Genomic DNA, 20,544 nt, shown 5'->3' on the forward strand with positions numbered 1-20,544 from the left:
GTATGGATTTTGCAGACGCGTCTTTTAATAACTAACTACAGTGAAAACGTCACATTTAATTAAACTTTGTCGTCATCTAGAGGTCTATTTTGGTAGTACAGCTTGGTTTCAACCACAATCCCCACACAACCTTCAACCTACAGTTGAACAACAAAAACATGTTATTTGACAAGTTTTATTGACACGTTTCCGCCCCCCCTCTGTCAAATTCAAAGTTAAGAAAAGGCAACATGCAGGAGTAGCAGCACATTTAAAATGCTAACATTTAAAATAAACATCAAACATGTGCAAGACAAAACTGAGAAACTTAAGGGGGGTAAGAAACATTTCCAAGTTTGAGGTAGAGTTCAAATTTGAACAACAAAATTAAAAAAGGTCAATGGGTGTGGATAAAAGGCCAAGTTAAACAAAATATTAGTCTTATTGAACATCACTGATCCACAGACAACGGTGCTTTATCCAGTGGTGTTCTCTTGTAATATACTGCCTATTGAGTAGGCTACTTTTCCTCTGTGTAATGACTTCTTAGGTAGCACTTTATTTTACACTATATTGTTCATAAAGTCAGTTACACTAACAGTAGTAACCCATAACTAACTTATAAAAAACTTTAGCACCACTAGTTACTACTATTATCTCAACTCATTGACAATTGTTTCATTTCTTGATATAAGCACCATAGGGTATCTATAACAACCATGCAGTCTATTTACTTGGCACATTAAATGTGCAGTGTTAGTATTCTTGTAAAATAATGTGCTACTTTGCAGTGTGGCTATGGTAGCAAAGTCCCCATGTGAAAACTGATAAGAGGTGTATACATGACTTTTCTTGTGCAAGACAGAATCCATTACTACATCCATAAAACCACTGATAATACTCATACCAATGTCTGAGTATGGTTCACTCAGACAGGTTCAAGTTATTTTTTTCAGACCTACATTGATTCCTGTAGCCAAACTGTTGCACAATGCAAGGAGGTGATTTAGTGTGGATGCTAGGACCGTTTCAAAAGACGTTGCTGTGTTCTTGTGTGGATGCTCGGTTTATGATTTGCAAACTGATACAAGCATTACAATATAAAAAATATTATGAATAACAATAACGTGAAAAATATAAAAGATTTAGCTTGCTTTTTTTTGGGTTGCTATTACTATTTAGTTATGGGGTGGAGGACGATGACAAGGTTACAGACAAACAAAGACTGAGGCTGTGTACTTTAAAATAGTTCATTGAGAGGAGAATAAATGTCTTCATAAAGAGGTGAAGGGAACATCCAGTACCCAACCATGACTCTATGGTTGGTGGCAGAGGTGGGATCCAAAGAGTGGTGCCCATGGAGCTAGTGTATGTCGAGAGGCTGTGAGTCAGTGACGGGGGGCCAGTAAAGTCCGTCTGGGGGTCCAGAGGTTGGTTCATTTTCCATGGGTTTGGGGAAATGTTTCAGTATGAAGGGGAGGGGTGAGTTATATAATCTTCTGAAGGATGGAATTGGGCACATCTAAAGTCTCGTCCTTTACCAGGACGATGTCATAAGAGTCCAGATATTTCTCCAAACGATCCTCCACCTGCCAGGAAAGAGAGAATAATTACTATGCAGATTGGCACAGACACAGCACATAACCTCATACTTTCATATCAGTCACTAGTCACATCTTCAGACTTAATGTCCAGCAATTTAGCTGGTGATGAGAGCAGATAGAAGTGCTGACTGGCGATTTGGGGGGGGGGTCATAAGGGTGGGTTGCGGGCACCTTGTCGTTGAGGAAGCCGATCTTGAGGATGTTCTCCACATTGGGCACGCCGTCAGCCATGTTGAGGTCGCCTAACGAGTCTCCCAGCAGCACGATGTTGCAGTTGTCCTTCACCTGTTTGAAGTACTCCGTGTTGCGCAGGGCGCCGTCGTGCTTGTTGAACACATGGATCAGCTCTCCCTTGAAGCCCCTCAGCTCGCCCTGAGAGAAGAAAAATACTTGAGTTTAAATGGAACGGAGCCAACTGATGTGAATGCAATGCATACACCCAGGTAGAACCATAGCTTTATTATCAGCTTTATCAACACTCAGAAACTCAGGCCTATCCTCAGCATGTACCAAGCTCTCCTCGAGGGACAGGGGGGAACTTACATTTTCGTCGAAGTCCATGAAGTTGGACACCACCTTGACGTTGGGGTGGTAGACCCCCGCCTGGTGGATGATCTCCTCCAGGACGTCTCCCAGACCCGCTGAGAAGATGAACACGGGCACGTTGTGCTGATGGAGCCGGTCAAAGAACGGCTCATAGCCCTCCCTGTGGGACAGACATGTAAGCATTAGAACCACTCATAGCCCTCCCTGTGGGAAAGACATGTAAGCATTAAAACCTCTCATAGCCCTCTGTGGGACTGACATACAGCTTATATGAACAAAAATTATTCACAGGCAGAAATAAATGATAAACAATATTTCGTAGAGCTCATGTTCATGAAGCGGCAATAACGGCCACTCTGGTTCAACTTGTGTCCCGAGCTGCTTTCTGTAGTTTAAATTATTTCAAAATGTTCTATCAGGTCTTACCTCAGGCAGGCGTCTGAGTCTCTCACCACCTCTGAGAGTTTGTCCTTCTGTAGCCTCTGCTCCACCAGTAATGTGTGGGACTTAAAATACCTGTCAACACACAGAGAGTGCGCCTTAGCGAGAGCAATTGTGCGTGCGCGTGTGTGTGTGCATGCGTGCGCGTGCGTCTACTCACCATTCTACCATAAATGGATACTTCTCCTCCATCGTTAGATGGGGGTCAATCTCTATGGGGTAATATGTGTTCTTAAGCTCAAGTAACTAAAAGACAGACGGAAAATCAATTAGCGTTAACACATATGCTAGTACATTTATGCTTTTGTGACGCCTACAAATACTATTACGCAATAGTAACATCAAACAAACCTTCTTCCTACAATCTTCGGTGACAAGCTTGCAGTTGTCAATGATATCTGTGGAGAGGAGGACTTTGGTCAGACGGACAGGCTGGAGACAGTCACAGGCAGGTAACTTATTTAGAATGCCAGTGAATGTTGAGCTGGTTTTATGTTGTACTTACTATGACACGTGGGGCAGCGTTTGCCGTGGACTGCGAACCGGCTTAACGTCATGTCAAAGTCAGTGATGATCTAAAAACAAACCGGGAGAGCCATGGAGGGGAGTCAGTGATAACTCTGGTCATCATACGGTCACCACAGGGTGTCACTGTTCATCCAATACGAACGGTCCATTTCTTTTTGCACACCCTTCCCCTCCTACTGTACCTGTAGTTTGGAGGCGCCACCCTTGATCATGCCACAGATGATCTGCTCCACCCGCTCTGGATCCCTCATGTGGACCGTGTTCTTCTCAAACTCTGGCATCTGAGAGATGGAGAGGGCGAAAAACACCGAAAGAGATCGTTAAGTATACTTCTACAAGTAGCATGTAACACCTATCACTGAATCGATATCACTTCAACTCAATCATTGAAAAGAATACCCCTCCGGAGGGAGGGGAAGAGGACTCAATAATAAATAAAAAAAATTAAGTGTTGAAGTTAACTTGAGTTGGGCCTATGGTTAGTATTTGGTGGGGCGCGGGTCGAGTTTAAAAGATCACAGACATTTTTTGGACCAAGGTAAGAGGAGCCAGGGGTAGACTAACTAGATATCACAACACCCCTCTCCCCTCGTGCCCCAGCCCCCATCTCCCCAGGGCCGGAGCAGTGGAACAGCTGATGTTACGGCTCCTTCCTCCGTACATAACTGATCACCATCCAAACAAGCCCCAGGCCAGGAGGGAGGAGACCTGAACCACAAACAACTTACAGGGCTGCAGACACCAATATGTTCTATTGAATCTTAGCTACTTGACTTGGTGGTCTAACGATCAGGCAATGAACTAGGTTCAGGTGAAGAAATGAGAGAGAGACCGATCTATAGCTCAGTTGAAGCCCTGTGGACATGTCAGGGCAGGAATGCAACAAACCATGAATACAACCTCCAGCTGGTGCGAGCACACACACACTTTTCTCCCCTTGGTAGTGAGGTCTGCACAACGCATCACCGGGGGCAAACTACCTGCCCTCCAGGACACCTACACCACCCGATGTCACAGGAAGGCCATAAAGATCATCAAGGACAACAACCACCCGAGCCACTGCCTGTTCACCCCGCTATCATCCAGAAGGCGAGGTCAGTACAGGTTAGAGGTCGACCGATTAATCGGAATGGCCGATTAAAATCGGGGCCGATTTCAAGTTTTCATAACAATCGGAAATCGGTATTTTTGGGCGCCGATTTGCAGATTAAAAAAAATACAAAATAATTTATACCTTTATTTAACTAGGCAAGTCAGTTAACACATTCTTATTTTCAATGACGGCCTAGGAACATTGTGCAATGTAACAGGAATATTTAGACTCATGGATGCCACCCGTTAGATAAAATACGGAACGGAATAAACGTTTTGTTTTCGAGGTGATAGTTTCCAGATTAGCCAAAGGTATATGGTTTAGAGAGAAATAGTCAACGCGTTATAATTCCTGTAATAACTTGCGGCTGAATTTGAAAGGGGTTCCTTCGCTATTTTACCGTTCATGTCTTCCATAGAGAATGTCTTGATCTACTTCAAATAAGGTCTGTTTCGTGCAGGCTTAGACCGCCGCTGCGTTTTGATACCCGTGTAAATCTCACTAGGATAAGGTAACGTTTGTCAACATATTTTCATAAATCCACTCTACAATTTTTTTTTTTTATCTTCGCTTATATTTAGCCAATATTGATCAGAGTTACCTTGTCCTATGGATATCTACACAGTTATAAAATTGGCGGTGTAAGCCTACACGAAACAGACCTTATTTTAAGTGAATCTAAAAAATATCCTATGCAATAAATGAAGGAACCGCTTTTCAGATTTTGCTAGGTGTCATGGGAATTATGACTCGCACTTTGGTTGTTAATTCTTACCATGCCCATTATTAAAATAGGATTTCCTGCATATAGAAATTAAGGTTTTTGTTTTCAACATTCATCACAGGTAACTTAAACTCTATTTTTATTCAAACAGTTGAGAGTATTTGTCTCCTAAGCAGACTCTTCAGTATCATTGTCACTTCAGAGCTGTGTGTGTATTTATGTATTATATTAAGTTAAAATAAAAGTGCTCATTGTTCATTCAGTATTGTTGCAATTGTCATCATTACAAAAATGTGTGTGTGTGTATGATATATATACATAGATAAAAAAAAAAACATTTCTTTAATAAATCGGCATCGGCTTTTTTTGTCCTCCAATAATCGGTATCGAAAAATCATAATCGGTCGACCTCTAGTACAGGTGCATCAAAGCTGGGACCGAGAGACTGAAAAACAGCTTCTATCTCAAGGCCATCAGACTGTTAAACAGCCATCACTAACATTGAGTGGCTGCTGCCAACATACGGACTCAAATCCAGCCACTTTAACAATGTATGATTTTTTTTAACCACTGCCACTTCATATAATGTTTACATACCCTACATTACTAATCTCACATGTATATACTGTACTCGATACCATCTACTGCATCTTGCCTATGCCGTTCTGTACCATCACTCATTCATTTATCTTTATGTACATATTCTTCATTCCTTTACACTTGTGTGTATAAGGTAGTTGTTGTGAAATTGTTAGGTTAGATTACTCGTTGGTTATTACTGCATTGTCGGAACTAGAAGCACAAGCATTTCGCTACACTCGCATTAACATCTGCTAACCATGTGTTTGTGACAAATAAAATTTGATTTGAGTGTATTTTTAAGGTAGCTAATAAAGGCCAACCTTGACTGATGGGGGTGGAGCTGGGGAAGATAGTCAGTCTGTGTAAACTAGAGGTCGACCGATTAATCGGCATGGCCGATTTCAAGTTTTCATAACAAATCGGTAATCAGCATTTTTGGACGCCGATTACATTGCAATCCACGAGGAGACTGCGTGTCAGGCTGACCACCTGTTACGCAAGTGCAGCAAGGAGCCAAGGTAAGTTGCTAGCTAGCATTAAACGTATCTTATTAAAAAAAACAATCAATCTTCACATAATCGCTAGTTAACTACATATGGTTGATAATACTAGGTTAACTAGCTTGTCCTGCGTTGCATATAATCAATGCGGTGCCTGTTAATTTATCATCGAATCACAGCCTATTTCGCCATCAGCTTTTTTTGGCCCTCCAATAAATCGGTATTGAATAAATCATAATCGTTCGACCTCTAGTGCAAACTAAATACCTGGGTATTCCTTCACCAGAGTGTGTTTGACTATGGAAATAGCCCACACCCCATGAACAAACTTCGTGCACACACACACACCCATCAAAGTGGTAGGTAACAGCATACCAAGACTGTTCTGTGGTATCAGTGGACGTGTCCAATGTTATGACTGGGATGTGGGTTGAAGTTGGGAACCCCTTCACCCTCCTTCTTACAACCCTCTTACTCCACTTAATGTAATAGACTGAGGCTCGGGGCTCCTTTAAGTCTTCCCTTACATCCCTGATCCATGGAACTGAACACCCTCTCCTTCGGGTACATTTGAGTTGTTTACGCAATGTCATGTGTCTCAGTCTTCTAATAAATACACCGTTCCAGATACATAGGCTACATTGACAACATTCTTCAGTCTTAAAAACACTGAGACCACACCTATGTAACTCATTCTTGAATATTAGATATAAAAACTTAGTTAGCGGGAAGGGAGAGCAGAATCCACACACTCATAGCGCCAAATACCAGTCATACCTATTTACAACAATCAATTATTAACACACCCTCTAATATTTTACAGTATAGTTACTACATATTTACTACATATTTATCCATGAATTCCCATCTTCTTCCATGCATTCAGTACATCCTTCTCCAACACATGAACGTTAAATAAAACAATTTGCAGCCTAGTCCTTTTCTGACCCTCCAGAGCAATTTGTAGCTGGTGCTAACAGCAGGGCTCTGACCAACAGCACACACACTTACCTTTTCCTCCGGTCTTGCACAAAACAAGTGAAGGGAGTGAAGAAAAGGTTCTCTGTCAGCAGAGGACTTATATAGGCAACGCAAGAGGGGGCGTCACCTAAAATAGATTGGATCAGATATTCCCTCCCCTTTGTAAGAGGCATGGCAAGCGCACTGACACGCAAATTAACAACTCACACACAGCTTCAATGTGTCATAAACACATGACAAAGATTAATTTAACATGTCTTAAAAACACACACAAGTAGATGAGGTGTAACATGGAATAGCACCATGGCAGTAGTTTACCTTAGACCTCTGACCCCTCAGCTTTTAACTTCTTATGGCTGGGGGCAGTATTGAGTAGCTTGGATGAATAAGGTGCCCAGAGTAAACAACCTGCTACTCAGGCCCAGAAAGCTAAGATATCTACTAATAATATGCATTTGGTTAGAAAACACTCTGAAGTTTCTAAAACTGTTTGAATGATGTCTGAGTATAACAGAACTCATATGGCAGGCAAAAACCTGAGAAAAGATCCAACCAGGAAGTGGGAAATCTGAGGTTTGTAGTTTTTCAAGTCATTGCCTATCAACTATACAGTGTCTATGGAGTCATATTGCACTTCCTAAGGCTTCCACTAGATGTCAACAGTCTTTAGAACCTTGTTTCAGGCTTCTACTGTGAAGGATGAGGGAATGAGAGCTGTTTCAACCAGGTGTCTGGCAGAGTGCCATGAGCTCACTCAGGCGCGCCCCCGTGAGAGGTAGCTGCGTTCCTTCTCCTTTCTAAAGACAAAGGAATTCTCCGGTTGAAACATTGAAGACTTATGTTAAAAACATCCTAAAGATTGATTCTATACATTGTTTGACATGTTTCTACAAACTGTAATGGAATTTTTTGACTTTTCGCCTGGACTAAGTGTGCCTGCGCCTTGTGAATTTGGATTTGTGAACTAAACGCGAGAACAAAAAGGGAGGTATTTGGACACAAAATGGACTTTATCGCACAAAACAAACATTTATTGTCAAAGGTAAGTGAATATTTATAATACTATTTCTGACTTCTGTTGACTCCACAACATGGCGGGTACCTGTATGGCTTGTTTTTGTGTCTGAGCGCCGTACTCAGATTATTGCATGGTGTGCTTTTTCTGTAAAGTTTTTAAAAATCTGACACAGCGGTTGCATTAGGGAGAGGTTTATCTAAAGTTCCATGTATAAAACTTGTATCTTTTATCAATGTTTATTATGAGTATTTCTGTAAATTGATGTGGCTCTCTGCAAAATCACCGGATGTTTGAGGCAAAACATTACTGAACATAACGCGCCAATGTAAATTAAGATTTTTGGATATAAATATGAACAAAACATACATGTATTGTGTAACATGAAGTCCTATGAGTGTCATCTGATGAAGATCAAGGTTAGTGATTAATTTTCTCTATTTCTGCTTTTTGTGACTCCTCTCTTTGGCTGGAAAAATGGCTGTGTTTTTCTGTGACTAGGTACTGCCCTAACATAAATCAGATGGTGTGCTTTCGTCGTAAAGCCTTTTTGAAATCGGACATGGTGGTGGGATTAACAACAAGTTTATCTTTAAAACGGTGTAAAATACTTGTATGTTTGAGGAATTTTAATTATGAGATTTTTGTTTGAATTTGGCGCCCTGCACTTTCACTGGCTGTTGTCAAGTCGATCCCGTTAACGGCCGATCTCAGCCGTAAGAGGTACTGTAACTGGAATCCATTACAATCACATGATGCAACAGAAACAGCCCTCCCACTTGTCTGGATTATTGCCAGGCCAGGGATGAAAAACTGAGGTGCATTTCTCCGACGCTGAGCACACACATTTCAAGAGCCCTACCCTGCCCCAAACATTGTTTGTGTGTGCATGGCTATGGAACACCCAGGGTCATGGTTCATCCACTCTGCTCTCCACCAATGAGAAGCCACCTGAGTTTTTTTCTGTAGGTTATATGCCGCGTTCACATGCTGACATTTCTAACATGCCGATTTGTTGAACGAAGCACGTGTATAACTAAAACAAATTAGCAAGTCCGAAATGTCAGTTCTGAATAGCACGTGAGCATGGCAATATCTAAGAGCTCGTCAGTGTTAGGACTAGAGGTCGACCGATTAATAGGGCCGATTTCAAGTTCTCATAACAATAACAAATTTTTGGACACCGATTTGGCCGTTTTTTTTTTACACCTTTATTTAATCTTTATTTAACTAGGCAAGTCAGTTAAGAACACATTCTTATTTTCAATGACAGCCTAGGAACGGTGGGTTAACTGCCTCGTTCAGGGGCAGAACGACAGATTTTTACCTTGTCAGCTCGGGGGATTCAATCTTGCAACCTTACAGTTAACTAGTCCAACGCTCTAACCACCTGATTACATTGCACTCCACGAGGAGCCTGCCTGTTACGCGAATGCAGTAGAAGCCAAGGTAAGTTGCTAGCTAGCATTAAACTTATCTTATAAAAAACAATCAATCAATCATAATCACTAGTTAACTACACATGGTTGATGATATTACTAGTTTATCTAGCGTGTCTTGCGTTGCATATAATCGATGCGGTGCGTATCATTGTTCCAATGTGTACCTAACCATAAACATCAATGCCTTTCTTAAAATCAATACACAGAAGTATATATTTTTAAACCTGCATATTTAGCTAAAAGAAATCCAGGTTAGCAGGCAATATTAACCAGGTGAAATTGTGTCACTTCTCTTGCGTTCATTGCACGCAGGGTCAGTGTATATGCAACAGTTAGGCCCGCCTAATTTGCCAGAATTGTACGTAATTATGACATAACATTGAAGGTTGTGCAATGTAACAGGAATATTTAGACTTATGGATGCCACCCGTTAGATAAAATACGGAACGGTTCCGTATTTCACTGAAAGAATAAAAGTCTTGTTTTCGAGATGATAGTTTCTGGATTCGACCATATTAATGACCTACGGCTCGTATTTCTGTGTGTTATTATGTTATAACTAAGTCTGATTTGATAGAGCAGTCTGACAGCGGTGGTAGGCAGCAGCAGGCTCGTAAGCATTCATTCAAACAGCACTTTCCTGCGTTTTGCCAGAAGCTCTTCGTTTCAAACGTCACTCGCTCTGAGACTTGGAGTAGTTATTCCCCTTGCTCTGCATGGGTAACGCTGCTTCGAGGGTGGCTGTTGTCGTTGTGTTCCTGGTTCGAGCCCAGGTAAGAGCGAGGAGAAGGATGGAAGCTATACTGTTACACTGGCAATACTAAAGTGCCTATAAGAACATCCAATAGTCAAAGGTTAATGAAATACAAATGGTAGAGAGAGAAATAGTCCTATAATTCCTATAATAACTACAACCTAAAACTTCTTACCTGGGAATATTGAAGACTCATGTTAAAAGGAACCACCAGCTTTCATATGTTCTCATGTTCTGAGCAAGGAACTTAAACGTTAGCTTTCTTACATGGCACATATTGCACTTTTACTTTCTTCTCCAACACTTTGTTTTTGCATTATTTAAACCAAATTGAACATGTTTCATTATTTATTTGAGGCTAAATTGATTTTATTGGTGTATTATATTAAGTTAAAGTGTTCATTCAGTATTGTTGTAATTGTCATTATTATAAATAAATAAATAGGCCGATTAATCGGTATCGGCTTTTTTTTGGTCCTCCAATAATCAGTATCAGCGTTAAAATCATAATCGGTCGACCTCTAGTTAGGACAGTCATTACTTATGCCTAGCACATAGCATGCTAGGACATGAGAAACCCTACCTCAGCTGCAGGGTCACATACCACCTTTCAATAACCGTAACTCAGGTAGAGTTCTAATCACATCTCACCAAAATAAAACTACACACACCTATCCAATCAACATTGTGCAAATAACTATACAACATAAGGGCTGGCCAATCATATTCAGGTCTGCATTATTTATTATCTATTATTGCATTACTGCATTATCTACCATCAGCCATTGGGCAACAACAGAGTGGAAGAGGTGCTTTGAGGCATTTCCATTTACCTGTGCATTTGTGATAGCATTATGCCTACACAGATATAGGGAAGAGAGGTTATATTGAGTGAATCAGTCAATGTAAGATAATCTACTGAACATTTCTGCAGCAAAATGTACATTAAAATACCTACTATGGGGAACAAGGGCAGTAGAAAGTGTCCTATTAGAGGTCTTACCCCTTGAAAGAAAGTCTAAGAGAAACAGACAGACAGATCCCCTTGGCCCTATACTCCACACCTCATAAATATGAATAAGTAGACAGTAAAGTGGACAGTCTGCTGTAAGAGCTTTTGAGCTAACAATATCACCACAGGCACAGGTACAGTCCGCTCTGTCGTAGATAAACTCCCTCTCGACAAAGGAGGAAGGTTGTAACTCTGTTGCATCCAAACAAGGTCACTAATCCAGCAATATATGCCTGTACTCTATTATGTCAGTCACCCTTCCTTGGACTATTTAAGCCTAGACTTTGTTGAGCGACTTAACCACATTGTAGTGGCGATTCCCTATGAAAAGCCACTGGCACAGGAGAGCGGTCCATAACACATCCACAAAAATCAGCTCTCCAAATGTTTCTCTTTTTGGGTGAAGTTCCCATTTACTGCACATATAAATAGCTCCAATACACATATTCCTATAGAAAGGGTACAGAGAGATCCATTCTATAGGCTGTATCTGTGATACGGTAACAACTGTATGTGCTGTCCTCTCACCTGTGCTAACCCTTCCTGGTCACCTGTGCTAGATAGCTAACCACACCCCACCCCCCCAACATATAGTGCCTTCTAGTGTACAAAACAAGTAAACATAACCCTTGACAGACATATACATAACACAAACAGACCAAAACAGCTCTCTCACACTGTATAGGCCTAACCATCATGTAAAGACACTGGTTCTATACCGGAGTCAAAGTAATACTTTGAAAGTAATACTGAAAGAGTTGTAGTAAGATCATGAAAATACTATTTGCATTTGCCCCCACGCTGCTGCTACTCTGTTTATCTATGCATAGTCACTAATACCTCTACCTACATGTACATATTACCTCAATTACCTTGACTAACCGGTACCCCCTGTATATAGCTTCAATATTGTTATTTTATTGTTGCTCTTTAATTATTTGTTACTTTTATTTCTTACTTTTTTAGGTATTTTCTTAAAACTGCATTGTTGGTTAAGGGCATGTAAGTAAGCATTTCACTGTAAGGTCTACACCTGTATTCGGCACATGACAAATTAAACTTGAAAATTGAACACACCATGATACTAGAACATGGAGTAACAATATTTTTCTAAAATAGCTACACAGATCAAACTGAAAAATATGTCTAATATGAAGTAAAACAGTTCAGCTCTGAGTAAGACTGGCAAACAATCTCCATGGAGAAAGTGGAGTGAATGTGTTTATTAGTTTGAGAGCAAGCATGAAGAATTACAAATGTTGTTCTTGCCTGCCATCTAGTGGCCAATGAGTTTCAATACATGAGACCATTTCAATCCCAAACCCAACCACGTAAACTCAGCAAAAAAAGAAACGTCCCTTTTTCAGGACCCTGTCTTTCAAAGATAATTCGTGAAAATCCAAATAACTTCACAGATATTCATTGTAAAGGGTTTAAACACTGTTTCCCATGCTTGTTCAATGAACCATAATTAATGAACATGCACCTGTGGAACGGTCGTTAAGACTAACAGAAGGTAGGAAATTAAGGTCACAGTTATGAAAACTTAGGACACTAAAGAGGCCTTTCTACTGACTCTGAAAAACAACAAAAGAAAGATGCCCTGCTAATTTGTGTGAACGTGCCTTAGGCATGCTGCAAGAGGGATTGAGGACTGCAGATGTGGCCATGGCAATAAATTGCAATGTCCGTACTGTGAGACGCCTAAGACAGCGCTACAGGGAGACAGGACGGACAGCTGATCGTCCTCGCAGTGGCAGACCGTGTAACACCTGCACAGGATCGGTACATCCAAACATCACACCTGCAGGACAGGTACAGGATGGCAACAACAACTGCCTGAGTTACACCAGGAACGCACAATCCCTCCATCAGTGCTCAGACTGTCCGCAATAGGCTGAGAGAGGCCGGACCGAGGGCTTGTAGGCCTGTTGTAAGGCAGGTCCTCACCGGCAAAAACGTTGCCTATGGGCACAAACTAGAGGTCGACCGATTATGATTTTTCAACGCCGATACCGATAATTGGAGTACCAAAAAAAGCCAATACCGATTAAATCGGCCAATTTATTTATTTGTAATAATGAAAATTACAACAATACTGAATGAACACTTATTTTAACTTAATATATCAATAAAATCAATTTAGCCTCAAATAATGAAACATGTTCAATTTGGTTTAAATAATGCAAAAACAAAGTGTTGGAGAAGAAAGTAAAAGTGCAATATGTGCCATGTAAAAAAGCTAACATTTAAGTTCCTTGCTCAGAACATATGAAAGCTGGTGGTTCCTTTTAACATGAGTTTAATATTCCCAGGTAAGTAGTTTTAGGTTGTAGTTATTAGAGGACTATTTCTCTCTCTACCACTTGTATTTCATATACCTTTGACTATTGGATGTTCTTATAGGCACTTTAGTATTGCCAGTGTAACAGTATAGCTTCCGTCCCTCTCCTCGCCCCTACCTGGGCTCGAACCAGGGACACATCGACTACAGCCACCATCGAAGCATCGTTACCTATCGCTCCACAAAAGCTGCGGCCCTTGCAGAGCAACGGAAACAACTACTTCAAGGTCTCAGAGCGAGTGACGTCACCGATTGAAACGCTTTTAGCGCGCACCCCGCTAACTAGCTAGCCATTTCACATCGGTTACACCAGCCTAATCTCGGGAGTTGATAGGCTTGAAGTCATAAACAGCTCAATGCTTGAAGCACAGCGAAGAGCTGCTGGCAAATGCATGAAAGTGCTGTTTGAATGCATGCTTACGAGCCTGCTGCTGCCTACCACCGCTCAATCAAATCATAGACTTAAACATAATAACACACAAAAATACGAGCCTTACGTCATTAATATGGTAAAATCCGGAAACTATCATTTCGAAAACAAAACGTTTATTCTTTCAGTGAAATACGGAACCGTTCCGTATTTTATCTAACGGTTGGCATCCATAAGTCTAAACATTGCTGTTACATTGCACAATCTTCAATGTTCTGTCATAATTATGTACAATTACGGCAAATTAATTACGGTTCGCAACGAGCCAGGCGGCCCAAACTGCTGCATATACCCTGACTCTGCTTGCACAGAACGCAAGAGAAGTGACACAATTTCCCTAGTTAAAAGAAATTCATGTTAGCAGGCAATATTAACTAAATATGCAGGTTTAAAAATAGCCATAATACTCCTGAACAGGTAATCAAATGGCGACCCGGACTATTTGCATTGTGTGCCCCCCCCAACCCCTCTTTTTACGCTGCTGCTACTCTGTTTATCATATATGCATAGCCACTAACTATACATTCATGTATATACAACCTCAATTGGGCCGACCAACCAGTGCTCCCGGACATTGGCTAACCGGGCTATCTGCATTGAGTCCACACACCAACCCCTCTTTTACACTACTGCTACTCTCTGTTCAACACATGCATAGTCACTTTAACCATATCTACATGTACATACTACCTCACTCAGCCTGACTAACCGGTGTCTGTATGTAGCCTCGCTACTTTTATAGCCTTGCTACTGTATATAGCCTGTCTTTTTACTGTTGTTTTATTTCTTTACCTACCTATTGTTCACCTAATACCTTTTTTGCACTATTGGTTGGAGCCTGTAAGTCAGCCTACACCTGTTGTATTCAGCGCACGTGACAAAAACTTTGATTTCATTGTAAAGAAAGCCATTAATGTTTATGGTTAGGTACATTGGTGCAACGACAGTGCTTTTTTCACGAATGCGCTTGTTAAATCACCCGTTTGGCGAAGTAGGCTGTGATTCGATGATAAATTAACAGGCACCGCATCAATTATATGCAACGCAGGACAAGCTAGATAAACTAGTAATATCAACCATGTGTGATTATTTTTTATAAGTTTAATGCTAGCAACTTACCTTGGCTTCTTGCTGCACTCGCGTAACAGGTAGTCAGCCTGCCACGCAGTCTCCTTGTGCAGTGCAATGTAATAGGCCACAACCGGTGTCCAAAAATGCTGATTACCGATTATGAAAACTTAAAAATCGGCCTTAATTAAATCGGCCATTCCGATTAATCGGTCGACCTCTAGCACAAACCCACCGTCACTGGACCCGACAGGACTGGCAAAAAAGTGCTCTTCACTGACGAGTCGCGGTTTTGTCTCACCAGGGGTGATGGTCGGATTCGCGTTTATCGTCAAAGGAATGAGCATTACACCGAGGCCTGTACTCTGGCGCGGGATCGATTTAGAGGTGGAGGGTCCGTCATGGTCTGGGGCGGTGTGTCACAGCATCATCGGACTGAGCTTGTTGTCATTGCAGGCAATCTCAACGCTGTGCGTTACAGGGAAGACATCCTCCTCCTTCCTGCAGGCTCATCCTGACATGACCCTCCTGCATGTCAATGCCACACTGCTCATTCTGTGCGTGATTTCCTGCGAGACAGGAATGTCAGTGTTCTGCCATGGCCAGCGAAGAGCCCGGATCTCAATCCCATTGAGCACATCTGGGACCTGTTGGATCGGAGGGTGAGGGCTAGGGCCATTCCCCCCAGAAATGTCCGGGAACTTGCAGAAGCCTTGGTGGAAGAGTGGGGTAACATCTCACAGCAAGAACTGGCAAATCGGGTGCAGTCCATGAGGAGGAGATGCACTGCAGTACTTAATGCAGCTGGTGGCCACACCAAATACTGACTGTTACTTTTGATTTTGACCCTCCCCTTTGTTCAGGGACACATTATTCCATTTCTGTTAGTCACATGTCTGTGGAACTTGTTCAGTTTATGTCTCAGTTGTTGAATCTTGTTATGTTCATACAAATATTTACACATGTTAAGGTTGCTGAAATTCAACGCAGTTGACAGTGAGAGGCCGTTTCTTTTTTTTGCTGAGTTTAGTAGATGCCTATCATTGACCAACAGGACACCACTGTGGGCTGGGACATCACCTACATCAGTGCTACATGAGCACGCCTGCTACAACTGGATACTGGAGTGGATGTGTGTTCTTACAACAGTTGAGCCATCATCAAAAGCGGATGTCTTTCCCATTCTGGGGACATTGTTAAAAAAAAGCAGAGAGCAAAGGTTGCCTAAATAGAACTGCAGTCAGAAAGCAGGGAATAGAGCAGACAGCAGGTCATTCCTGGAAGAAGTTCAGTGTGAATGAATGGGTCAACACACTAAATATCATGCCCACCCCTAGGCCTACTATCTAGGTTCTGTGAAACAGAAAACCAAAAGGTATCTTCAGGATTAGAATATTGACATACACCAAGTATACTAAACATTAGGAACAACATCCTAATATTGAGTTGCACCCCCTTTTACCCCAATTCGTCAGGGCATGGACTCTATAAAGGTGTCAAAAAGTGTTCCACATGGATGCTGGCCCATATTGACTCCAATGCTTCCCACAGTTGGGTCAAATTGGCTGGATGTCCTTTGGGTGGTGGACCATTCTTGATACACACGGGAAACTATTGAGCATGAAAATCCCAGCAGCATTGCAGTTTGACACAAACCGGTGCACCTGGCACCTACTACCATACCCCGTTCAAAAGGAACTTAAATCTTGTGGTCAATCCATGTCTCAAGGCTTAAAAATAATTTTTTAACCAGTCTCCTCCCCTTAATCTACACTGAAGTGGATTTAATAAAATGACATCAATAAGGAATCATAGCATCACCTAGTCAGTATGTCATGGAAAGAGCTTGAGCGTGTTCTTAATGTGTTCTTAATGTTTTGTATACTCAGTGGCTATGAATAATGCATATTCTGGTCCAGTTATCCTTGGCTGTCTTTCTAGTGACATTCAGTAGATATTTTTCACATTCTGAACATGGGTACACTCGGTATAGTTTTGATCTTGACAGTTCCTAACCATTTAGCCATGCTTACATGGGTAAAATCCTGTTAATATAGGTATATGGAGGTCACCCTCTCTGCCGTCTATAAAACAATGCTATATTGTCTTGTGCACCGGTTAGTGATGTATCAGACAACGTAAGCGTCTGGTTGCCTGTGAGGTACAGATAGTTGAAGGCCTGTCTTTCACTAGATCAAACAATGATTCTGCAACATTTCACAGACACAATTGGCACAGTGATTGTTGTACTATGTAATAATTCAAACTATTGTTGTACTGTCTAATAATAAATTAACAAAAAAGATACTGTAGCAATTCTCGCTATATGAGCCACGTTACAATTCACACTAAGTGGGTTAACCCTATTGGTGTGCTGCCTTTCATACCAGAAACACTGGTTCGCTTCCCTGCCCCGCAGTTCGCTACATTGGTATCAGAAGTAGTATGGCGGCCATGAGGCCATCGGAACGCACTGCCCGGATGTGTGAGGGGGCCGAGAAGTCAAAGCACGGGGACGTGTCTTCTTGTTTTAAGGGGGGCAGTGTAGCGATCCTCGCTATATGGCCACGTTACAATCTGATTGGCGAGACGCATAGGATGTTTGCCTTTCATGGCAGCGACCCAGGTTCACTTCCCTGCCCACGCCATTTACTAAGATACATTTGTCATCTGATCCAGATAGTCACTAAATCTAACCTAGGCTGAAGCCCAACAGCGACACATAATGCTAACAAATCCTCAGTGTACCCTTTGATGGTAGGTTGTCTAAACATCAGTCTGAAAGAAGTCGCTGTAAAAAGACAATAAACCAGAATGTTGACAATGATATTTAAAGCTGCAATATGTAACTTTCTGGGCAACACAATCAAATTCACATATAAATGTGTTATAAATGTGTCAGTCATTCTCATTGAAAGCAAGTTTGTTCTTGAGTTTAGTTTTAGCTTCTTTTTCCTTTCAGGTTTGTACACCAGCTTCAAAAACTATATTTTTGGTTATGGAAAATATATTTCACAGCCATTTAGATTGTACAATGATTGTCTACATTATACTTGCTTTGTCACAAACTGAAATTAGGCGAACTATTAGAATTTTATTAACCAGAAAATGGCTGAGCGATTTCTGCATAGTGCATCTTTTAAAAATTACTTTACTGGTTGTACTTGGTGTTGGTCCTTTTGGCGGTAGGAAGTGGAAACTGGGTTAACCACAGGAAAGTGTTGTTTACGCAAATTTTTGCAGCACCTGTAGGTTCTGTTGCTTGTATTTTTCATCTCCTGATGCATTTAACTTGATGCACAATATATAAACAATAGCGGAATGTAACCGAACTTGTGTCGATCAAAGCTCGTTCCTTCGCAATTAGCTGAAAGTGCTTGTGGAATTTGCCAGCTAATTGCGTGGTACAATGTTTGATCTGTGCTTAGATTAAACTCGGCCATTGTTGACATATTGGGCAAGTCCTGTGCGAATTGTTTCAGCATTGAAAAGACAATCCGACATACAGACCAGCGTACTGAAAGTCAGGTTAATGACACTACTCTGGATATTTTGTTTTAGATTATCTTCTATACAAAAATCTGTGAACAGGTAAAGTACGTTCAAATTAAATGTATTCAACAGTCTGACATGTGATGGGACTGTTCGCAAAAAGTGAGCCCAACGTTACATGTTAGAGACGAGAGAGGCCAGTTTTCCACTCTCGGATTCGAAGTGACTAATAGTTGGTAGGCTCCATGTCCTAAAATTGAGAATGGACCTTACAGAATCACAAGATTTATCTAGCAATGATGCTTGAGGACAAGTAATGTGAAAAGTAAAGCTCACACCTGACCTGTAAATCCGTATTTTGACATACCAGTTGAAATTGTTTGATAGGCAGACTACTTTTAGCTTCAAAACTTGTTTAGTTGTCATTTTGGAGAAGGGGCTCGAGGTTAGAGCAGAAGGGGCTTTGCATAACTCGGAAACAAACCACTGTACCTACATTCTTTCAACAAAAATATTATTACAATAGGACTAGCTAACAAACAGCGTCGGATTACTGTCATGCCACGATTTGACAGCTTTTCGTGACACCATGATAGTTACCTAGCAAATAATGACCTCTAAACCACCCTTGCTATTTTTAGGAACATCCGCGACTGCGCAATGCACGCATGAACAGCATGCGCGAGTCCACTCACCATCTCGATGATCTTCGTTTTCTTTCCCGCTCTCTTCTTCTTGGCGAACATGTACTGGGCGAGAACCACACCTCCGAACAGGGCACATACACTGGCACTGGCCGCGGCACCGACTTTTACCACGGCAGTCTTGTCCATGGTTGTGCCGCTCCAAACAAACGATTCTACTCCTTTCTTATGTCAACATGGTCCCTCCCTCGAGTCGATTGGCGGCTGCGGCTGAGACTATAACTGACTACGTACGTACGTGCCCTCCTACCGCTACCACTCGGGTGAAAGCCGGGGGGATAATGTGTATTTATACCAACATTTTTTAATCATCCAGGGGTATTTCACCAAATGTACCCAAATATTTGTTGTAATTGTGTTGGTAACGCATAGGGTAAAATGCTATAATTAAGAAATTGATACACATTTTCAGTTTCCGTATTATTGGTTTCGAATTAGTATGAACCACGTTCATGGAAACGAGCCCCAACAAAACAGATGTTTGCCCATAAGTAATAAGAATACATTACTCATTACAATTAATTACATTACTCATTACTATAGCCCAATAATATGATATGGTGTCTGCCTGTATTTCGCAATATTTTAGTCTGCATTTCAGATAATGTCTGCAGAAAAAGATTTACCTACATAACCAATGGTGTACGTTTTACACAAGAAGGACTAATCAGTTACAAGGAAAATTTATCCCATCTGCTGCCAAATTGACCAAGCGCGTGCTAGACAGCGGGATAATCTCAATCGTTTTCTCTCTCTTCGCCTCCTTCTCCAAACCCATTGGAAGGAACTCTGGTTTTTCCTCATCCAATTGGGTTTGAGAAGGCGAGGATAGATGACGCGAGTAGTATGCTAAATATATTCCCCCTATAACGATAGCAAACTCGTGACTTGAATAGAGGCAAGGGGAAGTCAAAATGTTTGTTAATTCGGTCCCACAATTTGAAAATTGTTTAAATACTAGCCATATCTATAACCAGGTTTCCATCCAACCATTTCATGTGGATGAATTAACTGCCTCATGAAAAATATAACGACCGGGCTGATGGAAAATAGGATATGCCGGTACAATTGAATAAATGCCGACAGACAACTTGTTCGTTCGAAATGGTGGGATCTATTTGCGTTGATAAAATTAAAATTAATTATGTGAGAAATTGCGGTGGAGATCTCTTTATGAGCAAATATTGATATACTAACGATCATATCGAAGTAAACTTGGAGTCACGCGATGATATGTTGTGTGGTCCCACTACGACTCGGGAAACCATGCCGTTTTAGGCTACAGATAAAATAAATTATGAATTT

At 41.4% G+C, this 20,544-nt stretch overlaps 1 protein-coding gene across 2 annotated transcripts; it reads right to left on the bottom strand.

Moving 5' to 3' along the window:
- Positions 1–3: 3 nt before the first annotated feature.
- LOC139564515 (cytosolic 5'-nucleotidase 3) lies at positions 4–19,990 on the bottom strand. Of its 2 annotated transcripts, none has more exons than XM_071384100.1 (9): positions 19,231–19,990; positions 3,281–3,379; positions 3,076–3,145; positions 2,922–2,968; positions 2,731–2,816; positions 2,556–2,645; positions 2,127–2,289; positions 1,755–1,955; positions 4–1,568 (listed from the first exon to the last, which is right to left on the bottom strand). In XM_071384100.1, the coding sequence occupies exons 1-9, from the start codon at positions 19,366–19,368 to the stop codon at positions 1,467–1,469; spliced, it is 996 nt and encodes a 331-aa protein (XP_071240201.1). In that variant the 5' UTR covers positions 19,369–19,990; the 3' UTR covers positions 4–1,466. The 2 variants fall into 2 exon arrangements, with proteins under 2 accessions (XP_071240201.1, XP_071240202.1); XM_071384101.1 differs by lacking the exon at positions 19,231–19,990 and adding an exon at positions 7,009–7,048.
- Positions 19,991–20,544: the final 554 nt, after the last annotated feature.

This window comes from Salvelinus alpinus, chromosome 35 (assembly GCF_045679555.1).
Source record: "Salvelinus alpinus chromosome 35, SLU_Salpinus.1, whole genome shotgun sequence".
NCBI lineage: Eukaryota > Metazoa > Chordata > Actinopteri > Salmoniformes > Salmonidae > Salvelinus > Salvelinus alpinus.

What these genes read in the sequence shown, in the direction of transcription:
- LOC139564515 (XM_071384100.1), bottom strand. Translation starts at nt 19,368, where the DNA reads ATGGACAAGACTGCCGTGGTAAAAGTCGGTGCCGCGGCCAGTGCCAGT. An exon ending in GTGGCGCCTCCAAACTACAG is followed by an intron (nt 3,146 to 3,280) that starts GTACAGTAGGAG and finishes GTTTGTTTTTAG; the next exon opens with ATCATCACTGACTTTGACAT. An exon ending in TCGGCTTCCTCAACGACAAG is followed by an intron (nt 1,569 to 1,754) that starts GTGCCCGCAACC and finishes CTTTCCTGGCAG; the next exon opens with GTGGAGGATCGTTTGGAGAA.